Source organism: Drosophila elegans, unplaced genomic scaffold (assembly GCF_018152505.1).
Source record: "Drosophila elegans isolate 14027-0461.03 unplaced genomic scaffold, ASM1815250v1 contig_814, whole genome shotgun sequence".
In the NCBI taxonomy this organism is placed as follows: domain Eukaryota; kingdom Metazoa; phylum Arthropoda; class Insecta; order Diptera; family Drosophilidae; genus Drosophila; species Drosophila elegans.
In genome coordinates, this window is record NW_024546167.1 from 15,781,464 (window position 1) to 15,796,393 (window position 14,930).

The following is a 14,930-nucleotide window of genomic DNA, read 5'->3' on the forward strand; positions in this document are numbered from 1 at the left end:
AATTACAATCTAATGGCATTCAACCGAATGCCCATTATGCTTAAAGGCCCGCAATTGTTTTGCGGCAAGCGCGCCCACAAAATCGCTTATATATATTATACAGGCATAGTAGACCCAGTGGATGACTCAACATGTGCTCGGTTACGCAAATCGTGCGGCCCGACTGCCCACAGGAGACATTGCATCAAAAGGCTGCCGTTCAGTGTCAGACAACGCGGCGTATACGTCATAACACGAAGGGGGTGGCAGCACCAGCAGCCAAAAGGTAAAAGGTAGAACGAACCGAAACGGCGCTGTTCGCTTTATTTATTCATCCTGCATGCATATATAAAAGCCTCTCGAAAAATCCCCCGTCGCATTATTTCGGTAGGGTAAACCGTGGAGTTTTAAAAAGCTGATTTTTATATTCAAAAGGAATCGTAAAGTTAATGCTTAATTTAGTAAAAGTAAGATATCTTTATTCCAGTTAAGATATAAGACGAATTACCTTTAAAAAGGTTTGGAAAAAAGGAAATTCCAAAAAGTTTAAAATTTAAATGATACCAAATTCAAGAAAGGGAGTTAAAAAATAGGACTTTAGTAATAAAAGTTATGGACTTGGAAGTGTAAAGCTTAGGTAACTTTTATAAAAATGCATATTTTTTTATGGATATACATGCATTGTACTGTGATGTGCAACCTGCACATATCCCACAGATACACTTTACTCACGCAGGCCGCCAGGAAGCCAAGGGACCTGCCAATGGCTTCCATCAGACCGAACTCACTTGCACACAGAGACAGCAAATGGCAGCTGCGCCACTGGAAGTTGTCTACGCAGCAGTGGCAAGGATGTGCAGGGATTGGCATCTAGGGATGCTTCCACCCCAAAAAAAGAAGAAGGGTAACAGACTTTCACCGCCGCCGAAACAGTTGGCTTTTGTGTGTGGTGATGTCGAGCGAGTGGGATCGAGATTGAAATTAAAATTTAAATTTATTTTAAGCTGTTTTTTGTGGCATGGCCAACGGGTTTGGTTTGTTTCGCGTTTTATGGACGCTTTGCCACGCCCCCACTCGGTTTATTTTTGGTCACTGCTACCGTGTTTGTGCAGGATAATTACTGATTTTATTGCTAATTAAACGTACTCGAAGCGCATGCGGCCTTGTTGAAGGCAAATATTTGTGGTGCAGCCATCCATTCATGAGGCTCTATGAAAACACAGAAAACGTTTTAAACTGTTTGCATTTAGTGCTTAGAAAATATTTATTTTAAAGGCTGCCCTAAGTCTTCTCTAATGAATGCAAATTGCTTTTCTATTCATTCTGATTTTCTTTCACCGATAAAAGTTGACATCTAGTGTTGGGCTATAGAATCATTTCATAACACACTTGACGCTTTCTACGCATACGCAAACATATTCCTTATTTGAGTGGTTTAATAAAGCGGAAGTTTGTTCAATTTCGAGGCCATTGCCATGCAAATTTGTCAATAAAATAATTTTCTGCAAATGTGGACTTCTTGATTAGACACGAACACATTGAGGCAGATACCGAAATGGAATCGAATAGTTTTCCGGAGGCAGAAGGCATACACCAGCTAGAACCGGTAATATTATTGATTATCGCAAGAGCAAGTGTCAATAAACGTTTATTTTCGTTCGGCATTCTTTTGTCGATTTCAATTTCAATATAGTGCATAGTGTTTTTCCGCGTTCACTGCTCGCGGAAAACTTTTATGTTTTATAGCCTATCCTTCGTCTCTGCTCCAACTAAAGCTCTATTTGCCTTTATCCCTTTTTCTATCACCTAAATTTGGCAAGAAGCCTTTACTTCAATTCTTATATAAGTAGGGCAAGTGCAAATATTTTCCCATTCTCCTTGCGATTTCGATTCGGGTTTGGTCTAATAAGGAGCCATAGTCAACATTTTTCTCTTTCCTCTACTTAGCAGGCTGTCTAGTTCCGCTTCCTCGACACATTTAGTTGAGCATTCATAACTTTAGATTTTGTTCCTTTTGTTCGGATTTTTAATTAAAGTGTTAGGCGAACTAACTGACACCAGGCTCGTGTGCTTGACTCACTGACTGACGTGCAGGGGTCGCCGCCTTGGCATCAGACACTTGCCCAAAATGTCTGAAAACTCATTGGCGAACTGCATGTCAGAGAAAGTTCCGGGAGTTCTCTGACATTCGCAATGGGTCGCTTGTCAGTTTATAACGATGGCTGAACTTGAACTGCTCAATGGTTGAAGGAGAGATAAGGATTCACAATAGAATTTTAAAGGAATTTATTTGAATTTATCTAATTTTTTATATTCTGACCGATTTCAGTTCTTACGGTATGAATAATATGTATATAAAGACACTAATTAGTTTTTGATTTAATTTTTTAAATATATAAATAAATATAAAGACATAAGAAAGCCTACAATTCCAGTTTTGGAGTATATTTCAAAATAACTAATTCATTTATGATTTTATTTATTTAATTATATAAGTATATATTTTAGTTCTTACGGTTGGGTTATTTTACAAAAGGTCTACATTTGTTTATGAATTTGTTTATTTAATTATATCTTATTATGTGCTATTTAATTTTGTACGTTTATTAAAAATTATTAAAATGACTTTTAAAATTTTGTTGCCATTTCTGCAGCAGAGCCCCAGCTCTTATGAGCTACGCTCTAGTTGTTGCAGCTAACCTGGCGTATACGTAATTTGACCATACGGCATAATTTCCGCTTAATAGAAGCCATAAAAGCCGGACGAACGCAATGTTGCGTAGCATGAGCCCCAGATTAAGACAAAGTACCCAAGCCGTTGCAACAGGACTGCCCATTTCCACCTCTCTGCTCCGTAAATTACTAAAAGAGGTAAAAAAAAGGGAAAATGCAATGGCTAGGAAAAACTTCAATAAAGTGGCCGAGTGGTTTTGAGCTGGAGTTGGCCTGGTAGCCATTGGCCATTACCCTGGCCTCCGGAAATGGCTGGAAAAAAAGAACGCCCAGGCCGTGAACATTCGGTCCGCTTAAAGCGCACATGGAGCCTCCTGCAAATGACATAAACTGCAAGTGAAGCCCGTTGTGTTTATTGCTTTTTATGGTGCCGCTTAATGACTGCATTCGCATGCCAGGGGATTTCAGCGGCGGACGAGTGGAAACCCATTTGACGCTCCTATGCAACAGCGTGAGTACTTAAACGCCTGCATACAGCTTTTAAGCTTTGAAGACATAGTTTTAGTTTTTCTAAATTTAATTGTAGAAACTTAGAACTTTGTGATCAAAAGTTTCACTTCCCAAGTCCTTAGTTAATTTGTTTTTAAGGTTGACCTTTAAAGTTCCCAATGTTTTAGACACCATTATTATTATTTCCTAATCAGAAAATTTGTTTTTAAAATGTTTAAGACGTTGCCAAACAACAACAAAAATTTCAGGCTTGGCTATTGCAAAAAATCAAGACATATAAAAATGTTTTAATTTGACATAATTTGTTTTTTATAACCTTGTCAATATCCAACCCATAGATCCTCCTGTTAAATTCTGATGTTCGCTGTCTCAGTAAGTTTGTCTATTATAACAATTTTCTTAGTATTTCAAGTCAATTTTTCATTGTGGAAAGCTTGAAGTAACAGATCCTGCTATAATACAGTTGCAGTTGACTTCTGACTAAGCGAATGCCACTTCCTTTTTTGCCTCGCGGAGATTATTTATCTTGCGCTTTTCCGCTTTCAGCTGTCCCCCTGGTGGTTGAAAATTATAATGGCAACTTTTTATTTACTAGCTGTGCTGCTCGTCCTCGAAGCCCATAAAATATTACGGCTGGCCTGTTCAGGTTCTACACTTCTACTAGTGGAACTCATAGCCGAAGAAGTTTGCCACTAAGCGGACCGCCCACACTTGAAACTTTCACTGGCATTTTGTTATTTCGCTCCAGCCATCTCTTATGCACTCGCCGCATTACTCAGCTGACCCCTTTGTGTGCGGGTGTCGAAGTCTCTGAAATTTATTTTTGCATCTTTGCATTCTCAACAATTTCGCAATTTATTGTTTTCCCTGTATTGGGGTCAGTTTGTTTGGAGGAGGCGTTTTGCCGTCGCCGTCCGAGAAAAAAAACAGCAAAAACAGCAAATACAGCAAACAAAAAGGGCCAACAAAATGAGGTTAGTTTTGTTTAGACAACCTGACCCGAAGGCTAAATGAGAGCAGAGGATAAGGAATATATATATATATATATATATATATATATATATATATAATATACAAACTTATATTAAAATCAGCAAAAAACAATGGTTGGGTCAGCACAAAGTGCCTGACATATTGACACACTTGGCGAATGATTGATTTTCATCGGTTCACCTCGTTCCATTAAATAATAAGCGAAATGGGGGGCGGTAAAAGTTAGGGACTTGTTGATTCAACGCACCACAGGGGGCGGTTACTTTTCTGACTTGTGCCCTGTTCACACAATCAAATCACAAAACAAAGGCCCCGCCTCAATGATAACAGCCCATTATTGCCGTTGTTTATTGAGGTGTGTGTGTTTGTGGGTGTGAGTTTGTGGGCGAAAGTGTATGGATAGAGAGAGTCACTTCTGTGATATACAAATACGGCTGTGCAAATACATCGAATGGCAACAACCAGGACCCGTCATTGTCATCGTTATCTACTCCGTGTTCATGTGTCCTGGTGGCAATGACAATGACAGGTCGCTGTGACAGACCAGTCAGCCAGGTGGAAATCGGAAGAGCAGCGCGTTATGCAAATGCAAATGCAACTGCTAGCTGCAAATGGAAATGGAAAATGGAAAATGTAACATGCACATAACACATTGTTGACATCGCGCCTTTCAGGCAAAAACGGTCTGATCAAACGGATGGCTAACCACTGGTTTGGAATGGCAAAAACCGCAGAACTAAGACTTTCCATTGATAGATTTTTAGCGGCAATGACAAATATATACGTTTGAAAGGAAATATTTTGATAAAATTATACTTAATTTTGGGGTCGCCACCGAATTTGCTATACACTTTTAAAAGCGCTTTAAAAACACTTGTTATTTCCGTAAGTAGGTGCTAAAAGAATTAATTTCTTATGGCTTAAAAAGAATTTATTAAATATTTGATTAGAGTTTTCTATTTCTATTCTAAAGTCTGCCCAAGAAAAAACTTTCAGCCAGTAAATACTTGTTTTTAATAAATTGTATAGTTTTTCTTTATGGGATTAAAGTTTTCATTGCATTGAAGAAATCCAAAAACACTAAATGAATTTAAATCTGTAATTTAATCTGTTCTCTTTTGGGTTGATAAATTCAATTGTTGTTTTAACATGGATTAAAGTCTACATTGCCTAATAGAAATCCGGCAAACCGCATTAACAAACACTCAAAACAGGTTGCATTCAACTGTCAGATTGCAGTATCCATTGCTGACCACAAAACAATATTGGCAACAAGAAATTTGGCCTAACCGCTAGCTAAATTATGCAAGCCACACTGAACACTGAGCAATGAACACAGGTATCCAGAGCACGAACGCGAAATCAGTGTGTGTGAGTCTTGCAGATTGCAGATACAAGGGCACATAAACAGCTGAATGCCACTGTTAGGGTTTAGATTTGTATCCCAGCCCGTGTTGCCACTTTGGATAGCACTGTTGAGTGTGTGTGTGTGTGTGTGATGGTGGTGCTGCAAATGAAGAGCAGTTTAAGAGGCATCAACGTCATGGGCAATTGTTTTAGGACAACGGGCAGCACTCAGATGAGGACGAGAATGAGAATGAGCTAAGCCGTACTGAGCTCGGCTGACAACGAGCGTCTGGGGAGAACATAACCCAATTAGTTTTAGACTTTTGCCACGACACATGCCAATTCGTTTGAAAAGCCCAGTAGTGGCAGTAGTGATGGTGCCTCTTTCATTTGCATTTACATTTACATTTGCATTTGCGTCACAATTTTTTTAATTATTTTAAAGCGGAATTTAGATGGCGGGGACAAAGAGAGAACTAGGAATGCTAAATGCATAAAAGATGCAAGTCTAGCGAATGCAAATGCAAATGCAAATGAACAAATGACCCTGGCAGGCATTTTTCGAGGACAGCCACTCGAGCTGGAGGCCCGAGTAACTGCAGCAGCCACCAGAATCGAAAAACAAAGCAACAGAAAGGCGAAAAGGACGAAAAAGCTGCCTAAGTAGGCGTAGAGTGTTTGCTTCCTGGCGCACAACAAAACACAACAAAACACAGCAACACAACACAGCAACACAACAACAACAGCAATAACCGCACACAATGTCAACAGCTCGTCGAGCAAGTCTGAGTCTGAGGTCCTTACAAGTAGGCTACAGCTTACGGCCCAGAAAAACTGGCTCAAAAATGGTGGCTAAGGCGGGGAGGGGAGGGGAGGGGACTGCCATGGAAAACAAAGCAACACTTAAAAGTTAAAGCAAATGGAAAAGTGTGCTGGCGTAGCAGGCTGGCAAATCTGAGGGGCCCCCATAATTTAGGGGGTTCTTCAAAACAGTTCTGCCTGCTCCAAATTAGCTACTCACTGAGTTAAGGGTTAGCCAGAATTTACCCTAGATCTTGATAAATTTGTGTGTCCTCAAATATCTTTAAGATCGGCCTGCATACTGTCCTTAACTTGTTGTCGTAGCTAATGTTTTCTTAGGCCGCCGCCTTGCCAGCCTCTCTTCCAGCCCAACAGCTTAAATGCAAATTCGAGTTAATAAATGACAGGCCTATCGCCACACAAGCTGAGGCCATAAAGAACCGTAAACCGGGCCAAAAGCTGCTGGCTCCTTTTCGTCCTTACCCCCCGTCAATAAGCGTAAATTTGCCAAATACAAATAATCTTTTTTGTTAGGGCTCTCCCTTTAATCTTCCGGACTTAAAATCTCAACAGAAACTGACAAATACTGAGTACGTATATTTTTCACTGCATCAGATGGTGCGGAGGAAAATTCGCTCGATTTATTCACGCCTCGTGTGGAAATCCACGAGTAACAGAAATTGCATTCCGCTGCCAAGTTGTCTGGAACTGCGTTACGGTTCATGATTCCCCACTGGCACTGAGATACCCCCATCCATTGGTAGATTTGTAAAGGCACTCCACTGACCCTCCAAAAGTTGGCTAAAACTTTTAAGTGGCGCACATTGCCTGATTGGCTGCTTCAGCTAATTGAAATCTTGAGAACCGGGCGCCAAGGACAACTCAAAAACCTGGCGGAGATATTTGTTGCAATGCAAATGAGAACAAACTAATGAGCCTCACTGGAGAAGTTGGCCGTTCATTTTCAGAAAACTTTTTTATCAACAAATTTATTTAAAAACAAGTATTGCTCATAGCCTATAAGTCAAAGGCTTAAAACTTCAAACTCATTGATTTTTAAAAGAAGGCGAGTAACAAATAAATAATATAAATATATATTAAATACTATTGACACAGTTCATTTAATAAACATTTACGGATGATAACAGATCAATAAAGATAAAGTCTTATTTAAGCTTGATTAAAACTTCAGAGTTTTTGTTTAAACTAAATATTTCAAGAATTTAATGTACGTTATCATGTTTTACCTGAAAATATAATTTAGCCTTTAAATTAAAACTCCTTTGTTTTTGCGTAGGTAGTTTTTCTACACACTTTTACTTTTATGATAAACTCTTTTTCTCTGTTATTTTAAATTAGAAATGTTTTTCGCTATTCAGCGAGCCAAAAACATTCGTCTCGCCGAAGTACTATATATAAACTCCAGACAGCCTGGTTGTAAGTCCACAAAAACAAACGTCAAGTGTCAGAAAAACAGAAAGTAAACGAGAGTAGTAGAACCACTTGCACAGAACGAAATGCGACAGGGTAACAAATCTAATAAGTTAGCCAGCAGAAACGCTGGAGCAAACAAACTGAGCCGCATTTATCTCAACCGCAAAAAAGACTGCCATATTTCATTTTAAATGCAGCACCTGCAGCTAGGCGAGCCAGGAATGGCTTTGGCTATGGCTTGGGTAAAAAAATAAAAAAATAGAAGTGAAATACGCACATACTCGCTCACATGAAAAATGCTGAAAACGAAATGTCAACGACGGAAAGTTGAGGACACAAAAAATTAAAAAAAGAAAAAAGAGGCCGAAAGGCGACCGACCACAGGAGCGGCAGCTGTTATCAACAACATCAGCATAAACTTGGCCGACACAAACATACGACACTGATGGAAAATCCGTGCAAAAGTTTTCCCCCACCCCCCCAAAGCTGCACTGGATGGGGGCGTGGCTAACGGCGGCAGGGACGGAAGGCGGTAGGCCGACGGCCCAAGAAGACATATCTAATAACATTAAGTAGTTTGCGCGTCGTTTGAATTATGGCCACGTTCGCCGATGGCAGCCTGTGCGAGCGCTGAGTGGTAAACAGTTTTGAGCTCCAACCAACCTACCACCCATTTGGGCCGGGTTTTTGCAATAATTTAATTCGTATGCGTTTGCTGGTTGGCCACTTTGCACTACTTTCGCTTCCTTGGCTAAACTAAGCTAAAAGTGAATTGTGAAAAATTGTTGCCAGGCACGATAGGTAACCACCGGGCTAAAGTGTGGGCGAAAGCGGGGCAAACGCTCCCTGAAGGTCAACTGGAAGAGTAAGGAAGGTCCTTGGCTCGAGGACTAAATAAAAACGAATTTGAAACATGAAATATGGTGCAGGAGTCATTTGGGCACCTTTAAATTATCAAACCACGAGGTCAGCAAAGCAAACTAGATTATATTGCTTTTAAAAATAAATTGTCAACATTTTTATGGCTTTGAATACCACAATGTAAATTTTTAGATTGAGTTATGTATAGTTTTCTTGAAAATAATAATAAACTAAGGAATATGTATTTTAATTAAATGTAAAAGGCTTGATTAAGAATTGAAGCATGAAAAGTATTGAATTGCTGAACAAGCTTAGAGCACCACATATTTTAAATAGAATCATTTTAAGAAGTAACCAAAAAATATTTCCCTTCTAACAAAAAGGTTAAATAATTTAAAAATTTAAATTATACATATCGTTTGTCCTTATTTAAATATAAACTGAACATGTTAATGTCAATATTAAAAGTAAGATTTAAGTAAATTGTATTGACGGATGAGCAAATATAACTAGATACCAACTGCAGTTAAATTTTAGGTTATTTAGATCACAAACAGATTTAAAAAGCCGAAAAGATATAGGTGTGTACATTGTACCTTATCTTTGGGCCATAACTTTTTGATGGCATATTCTACAAATTTGAATGCACGTAAATGTCTTAATATAATGTGATATATTTTGAAAATTATATCATATCCTTTATGGCTGCGTTGCTTGCCAAAAACAAACTACGAAAGGTCAAAGGTGGGTCCGCCCGGAGCAACCCTCAACACTGTAGTGAGAAAACACGAAAAACGTGTGCCGCAAACAACCAACAACCAACAACACCTGAACAAAGTTGTCTCGACTGGCAGACAACGACGACGACGATGACGACGCCAATGCCAAAAGCGAGTAAGGGAAACTTTCGCAGGGAAAACTTTTCATTTGCATTTTTGCATATTTTTCCATATTTTTCAAGATGCGAGAGGCGAGATACTTTCGTGGCCCACTGTCTGCATGTGCGAGAGTGGCCATGTGCCTGGCCTAATTAAAACGATTGCGGCCCTAATGTAATTGCTCGGAAATGAGTAACGCTCCTGTGGCAACAAATTAGCAGTACATTACAGGTGAACAGCAGCGGCAAGTTCTGAAGGATGTGTAATTTATCGGCATTAGGACTTTGACACGACTATCAAAAGGCAACTTCAATTAATACGTCAGCATCGATAAGCCGCTCGATTGCTTCAATGAATCAAACGACGATTATGGGCTGCTTATGCTGATATGTCAGAACATATATATACATATAATCACTTTTCACGTTTGGTTTGCGGCGGCTGTCATTATCATTTTTCATGCTGCCCCGCTGGATTGTGTTTGGTTGGTTACTTATTGTTAGCAGCTGTATACACACATGGACATTCCTCTCTTTTCTCGCTCGTTTGTTTGCCTGACTTCTTTTCGCAGAGCTCAGGTTTCCTTTTATTATTACTTGTCCGTAATTCAATTTATCATTATTTATGCATTATGAATTATTGTGATTATATAAGGGCCTTTTCAGATTGGCATTCGCAGATTGGTCATGGTTGTCGTTGGTTTGCCAGTTGGATTTATTATTCAACTGTTCTTATCTACGGAAAATGTATTTCTTAGTTATTGTGATTTTGTTTAATGTTATACTAGACATTTTATAAATGTTACAGATTTCCAAAAGAAAATAATTTGGTTACTTTAAATGTTTTTTTTATGTATTTACGTATGTATTTATTTATTTTCAAAGTATTACATCTTTTTACAGGTAAATTGGTAAAAAGTAGTTCAGTTTGATATATTTAATTTTTAAGACACTGTACTCTTTAAGTTTGAAAAAAAATTCATTCAGATTTTTTTATATTTTATGTAAATTATTTGCAATATACAAATTGTATAATTATTTAAATCAATTGAATATCAGCTACAAAAAAACGTTGGCTGTGGCCTAAAATAATAATTGATTTATTTTTATAATGGTTTATGTTGTTGTTAAATATTAAATTTTTAATCATTTTATTGCTTTTATTTAATCATTTGTTTTTTGCATATAATCTATATTATGTAGTTGTTTGCTTCATAAAGAATAATTATTTTAATTAATTATTTGACATTCAATTTCGTTTTTAATTGAATTTCTTTTATAAGTGGGTCACCATATTTATTTATATTACTCATTTTAATATTCAATTTGTCGGCCCTTGTATTTTGCTTTACAATGCACACATGCCAATCAAAGTAATTGACGGTGGAATTTAAAAGGTTCTGCTTTCAGTCGCTTCCCTTTCTTTATTATTGATTGATTCCGATATTGAGTGTTGTTAGTTTTGCGTTATTTTTGCATATTTGCAGTTGTCACTCAGGCGACGCCGCTGTGCTTGGTGGAACCGGACTCGCAGCTCCTGATTTCCTTACCTGCAGGACACGACTGGTGGACAATGCGAACCAGAACAACGGCAACGGAGCCCAGCGACGTCGGAGTGACAATTACAGGACTGCCGATCGGATTGTTGTGGTCACCTTGATACGGCTGTGATTGTAATTCCATATTACATTTGCACTGCAATTTTTGCATTATTTATTCAGCACGAAACTCCCTTCGTCGCAGCCAGTTGGGAATGGCAATCGAATCAATTATTAACCGCATTCTTTGCACACAAACATCTCGCGTGGGCGTTAGTCCTACGTTTTTTGCGTATCGCGTTTTTTTTCGGTTTTCCGTTTTCTTTTTTTTTTTAGTGCTGCCGACGAGTAGAAAAATGGTAGAAATTCATATTTTATAGGCGCGGACGCGTGGCGAACTGCAGCTCCCGAGCTCTGCTCTAGTGTGCGCTGGGCTTGGGCTTGGGCTTGGGCATGGGCTGTTTAGCTGTCGAGCGGCGTGCGGCGAGGACGACGGAGAGCAGTCAGCAGGACACGCGCGAACGGGCACAACAAAAAGACGACTGAGGCCGCCCAACGGCCACCAACGAATAACGAGGCGAAATTGAAAGCGAGCGCCGCAGCCGACGGCTCGTTTTGCGAATCGGACTCGTTTCCAGGACTCACTGGTTCACAGGACTCAGAATTCAGAACTCAGAACTCGGCACTCAGAATTCAGGTTGAACGAAATTGAAAGCGTTGGCCGCCGCCCGAAGTGGGTCGCTCGCTCGTCCTGCAGTTCAGCAGGAAAAGGAAATCCAGGAGCGGCTGAAGGCATGTAAACAAAAGCCAGGACGAAGCTCGTTGGCCAGGTAGGGATGCGGAGCCGAGGGCCGAGCACCGAAATCCGAGAGCCAAAAGCCAAGAGCCACGAGTACCGAGTACCCAAATCCTGCCAGCCGAAAGGACGACATCCTGCTCCCAACTGAGCGCTGCGCTCTGGCCAAAAAGCTCGCTCTCCCGCTGTACCGCTCAGCTGTGCGTGGGCGTTGCAAACAGCTGATGGCTGCCAGCGCTCTCTCAGCGACCCTTCTTTTTTGGCCTAATTCGCTGACATTGCTTAGGCACTCAGAAAAAAATCATAACACTAAATATGATCGGTAGTTTAGATTTCAGCTCATACAAATTTCTTTATCAAAATTTTTTTGAGATGCATGCTTCTTGGAAAAAACTTAAATAAATAGCGGATACTTTTTTTAAATATTAAAAAAAAAATAATTTAAAACAAAGATTTTAGCTTATAGCATTTAAAAAGGCCTACAATTTTTTGTATAGTTGTATTTTAAATAGTTTATGTGTACACAATTAAAAAACAATATTTCTTCTTTACTTCTCCATTTTAACTTAGAGTTTTAAAAGCATATAACCAATTTCCCAAGCTTCGCTTGTATGTTTTATTGTTAGAAGCCGAAACATTAAATAGGCTTTTCTAGAATATTAAAAAAAACTTTTTTTATAAAGTTCCTGCTCAAAACATAAAATAAAATATGCTTTTCTGTGGTTTTTACATTTGCTATTTTTAAAATCAAGGGAAATATAAACAAATTACAGCTATACATGGAAGTTCTTAACTCAATTATATTATTTGAAAAATAAAAATGTACTTTGCTTTTGCACAGTGTAAAAGCTCTTTAGCGCACATTTACACACCCGAATGCAATCCGCAGTGTGTTATCCTAGCTGACATTGTAAACATGACCGAAATGCATGTTCCCCAAGGTGCCACAGTATTTGTGTGGGCCAGTGTGGGGGTGTAAAGCCACATTTGACGTGCCAGTGCCACATTCATTTGCATATTTGAGAGCCCTTTTTTGGATAACGCGTGAGATGAGCGAGATGGCGAGAGCCGTGCGAAAGAGAGGAGACGCTCAAGTCTCATGTGTAAGGCATAGATAAGTTCAACTTAATTAAAGTTTCAGTGGGGGACAAAACGTTGACTGCTTGCTTTTTCGGCTCCTTGTTGCATAAATTATGACAATTGGCCATGCGGCTTACAAGATGCACACGAGACCTTGCCCATTTCGCCTTATCATCATCATCGTAATTGCCACCAGTGGGTTTATTATTTACACCACCCACATCGTTCATACATAAATCCGTGTAAGCTTTAAGGTGTTTTTGAATGAAACATCAGGGTTTGGGCAGACATAATCTCATGTTTTGGTCATTGTTTTTATGAAATCCTATCTATATCAAGATTAAATTTTGATTGAAAAGCGTAAATTGCGTTGAGATAATTATATGTAAACACATTACCTCAAAGCCTAATTCTCTTGCATAAACAAGTAGATAAAAAATCATCATGTTCTCGTTGGACTATGAATTGACCTTAAGTGTGATCAAAATAGGGTTTTCGAAATAAAAATTGATTTAATTAAATTCTATAAGTACCATAAGAAATTCCCTAATATCAAACACAGCTTTATAAACGTTTAAGCCTTTAAGACACTTTATTGAATAGATTCCTCGTCATCTTCATCGCTATTCTCCTCCTTTGAACCGATTTGGTCCAGCAGAACTCTGACCTCCTCATCAAACACATTTCTGTTTCGGACAAAACTTCTGGGTAATGGATTAGCCAACTCCTCTTTCTTGCGTAGCTTGATCGCGGTTATTACTTGTTGAAGGGTCTGGGCCTCGTGCTCCTGCTGGGCCAAAAAGATGATAGATTGCAACTCGCTTTCAGCTCTTTGCTCGGGTGTTATTTTGGCAGACGGACCCAGCTGACTATCATCCACTTCCTCGTAGGCAGCCACATCATCTCTCGAATAAATTGAATACATTCTCAAGAAAAACTCGGATAAGTCAGAAATGATTAGAATACTTGCCCTTCAACAATTAAATGTATTATGCCATTTATTTGTGATAAATTTATCAAAGTGTGCTTAGTCTCAAATAGTTTTGTGATGGCATTTGACTTTTACTAGTTCACTTCTTGATATATAAATAGATCGAGATCCTTACTTAAATGGACAGCAGCTTGGTTAAGTGGGATCTGAGAAAAAGACTCAACAAATCGTATGATTGTTAAACAAAATCAAAGAATTTTTGAATTCAGTGCAGTGCAAAAGGCAAACCGCCTTAAGCATAAACAAGTGGAGAGTTTTTGAACGCATCAACAAGTTGGCCAGTACTGCAAGCCATTTTGTAATGCATAGCTAAGTAGAGCTTCGGAAATCTTAAGGTTGAATTATTGGGGTGGAAGCCATGGAAACGTAGCTCCAAGTTTGTAAGTGTCGGAAAATGAAGGCTTACAGAAAGCTGTTGACCTAGGTTGCTGTTCAAGGCTTTAAAAGCTAACAGGAAAAGCTTTTCTTGGTTGTTGTCCTTTTTGTGGTGAGTTTCCTGTTTGATTTTAGCTGTTGGGCTAGGTTCTGGAAATTTGTTTTACAAAAAACAAAATAAAATTCCAACGACTGGTAAGTTGGTCTTTTTTAACCTATTAGGAAATACAAATTTTAAGACTGGAACACTTTACTTAATTTTTTTAAACTAATTGTTTAATAATCGAAAAAACCTTTCCAAATCCTGAATTTAGCGCTTAACAAAAAAAAAGCATTGAATCCGAAAAACTGCAATTAGGATTTAGAATAAAAAAAAAAAATGTTTACCAATTGTTGTACCCCCTAATTTCCTCAACAGGCAAAAATGCAAACGAACTTTGCTAAATTATGTTGGTTTTTGTCTATTTATACCATGTCAAGGCCGTGCATTAGAACGGAACTTATTGATTAGTGTAACCGGTGTCAGTCCCGCCACCCCCACATTCATTGCGTTGAATTAATTATGGGCTTCTGCTTACTGATGGCCGGCGACAAGTTCGTCACGCATCGTAACTGCAGAATAATGAAAGGTGCCAGTGCCATTGCGTCCGAGAACCAAAACAAAGGCAAAACACA

At 38.9% G+C, this 14,930-nt stretch overlaps 2 protein-coding genes across 2 annotated transcripts in view; both read right to left on the reverse strand.

Moving 5' to 3' along the window:
• Positions 1 to 14,930, reverse strand: part of LOC108149309 (rho GTPase-activating protein gacF) — a 46,425-nt gene that overhangs the window by 30,423 nt on the left and 1,072 nt on the right. The gene's annotated exons all lie outside the window — the stretch shown is intronic.
• LOC108149314 lies at positions 13,453 to 14,899 on the reverse strand. Its single transcript, XM_017276767.2, has one exon. It carries the CDS (start codon positions 13,812 to 13,814, stop codon positions 13,482 to 13,484), a length of 333 nt encoding a protein of 110 aa, XP_017132256.1. The 5' UTR covers positions 13,815 to 14,899; the 3' UTR covers positions 13,453 to 13,481.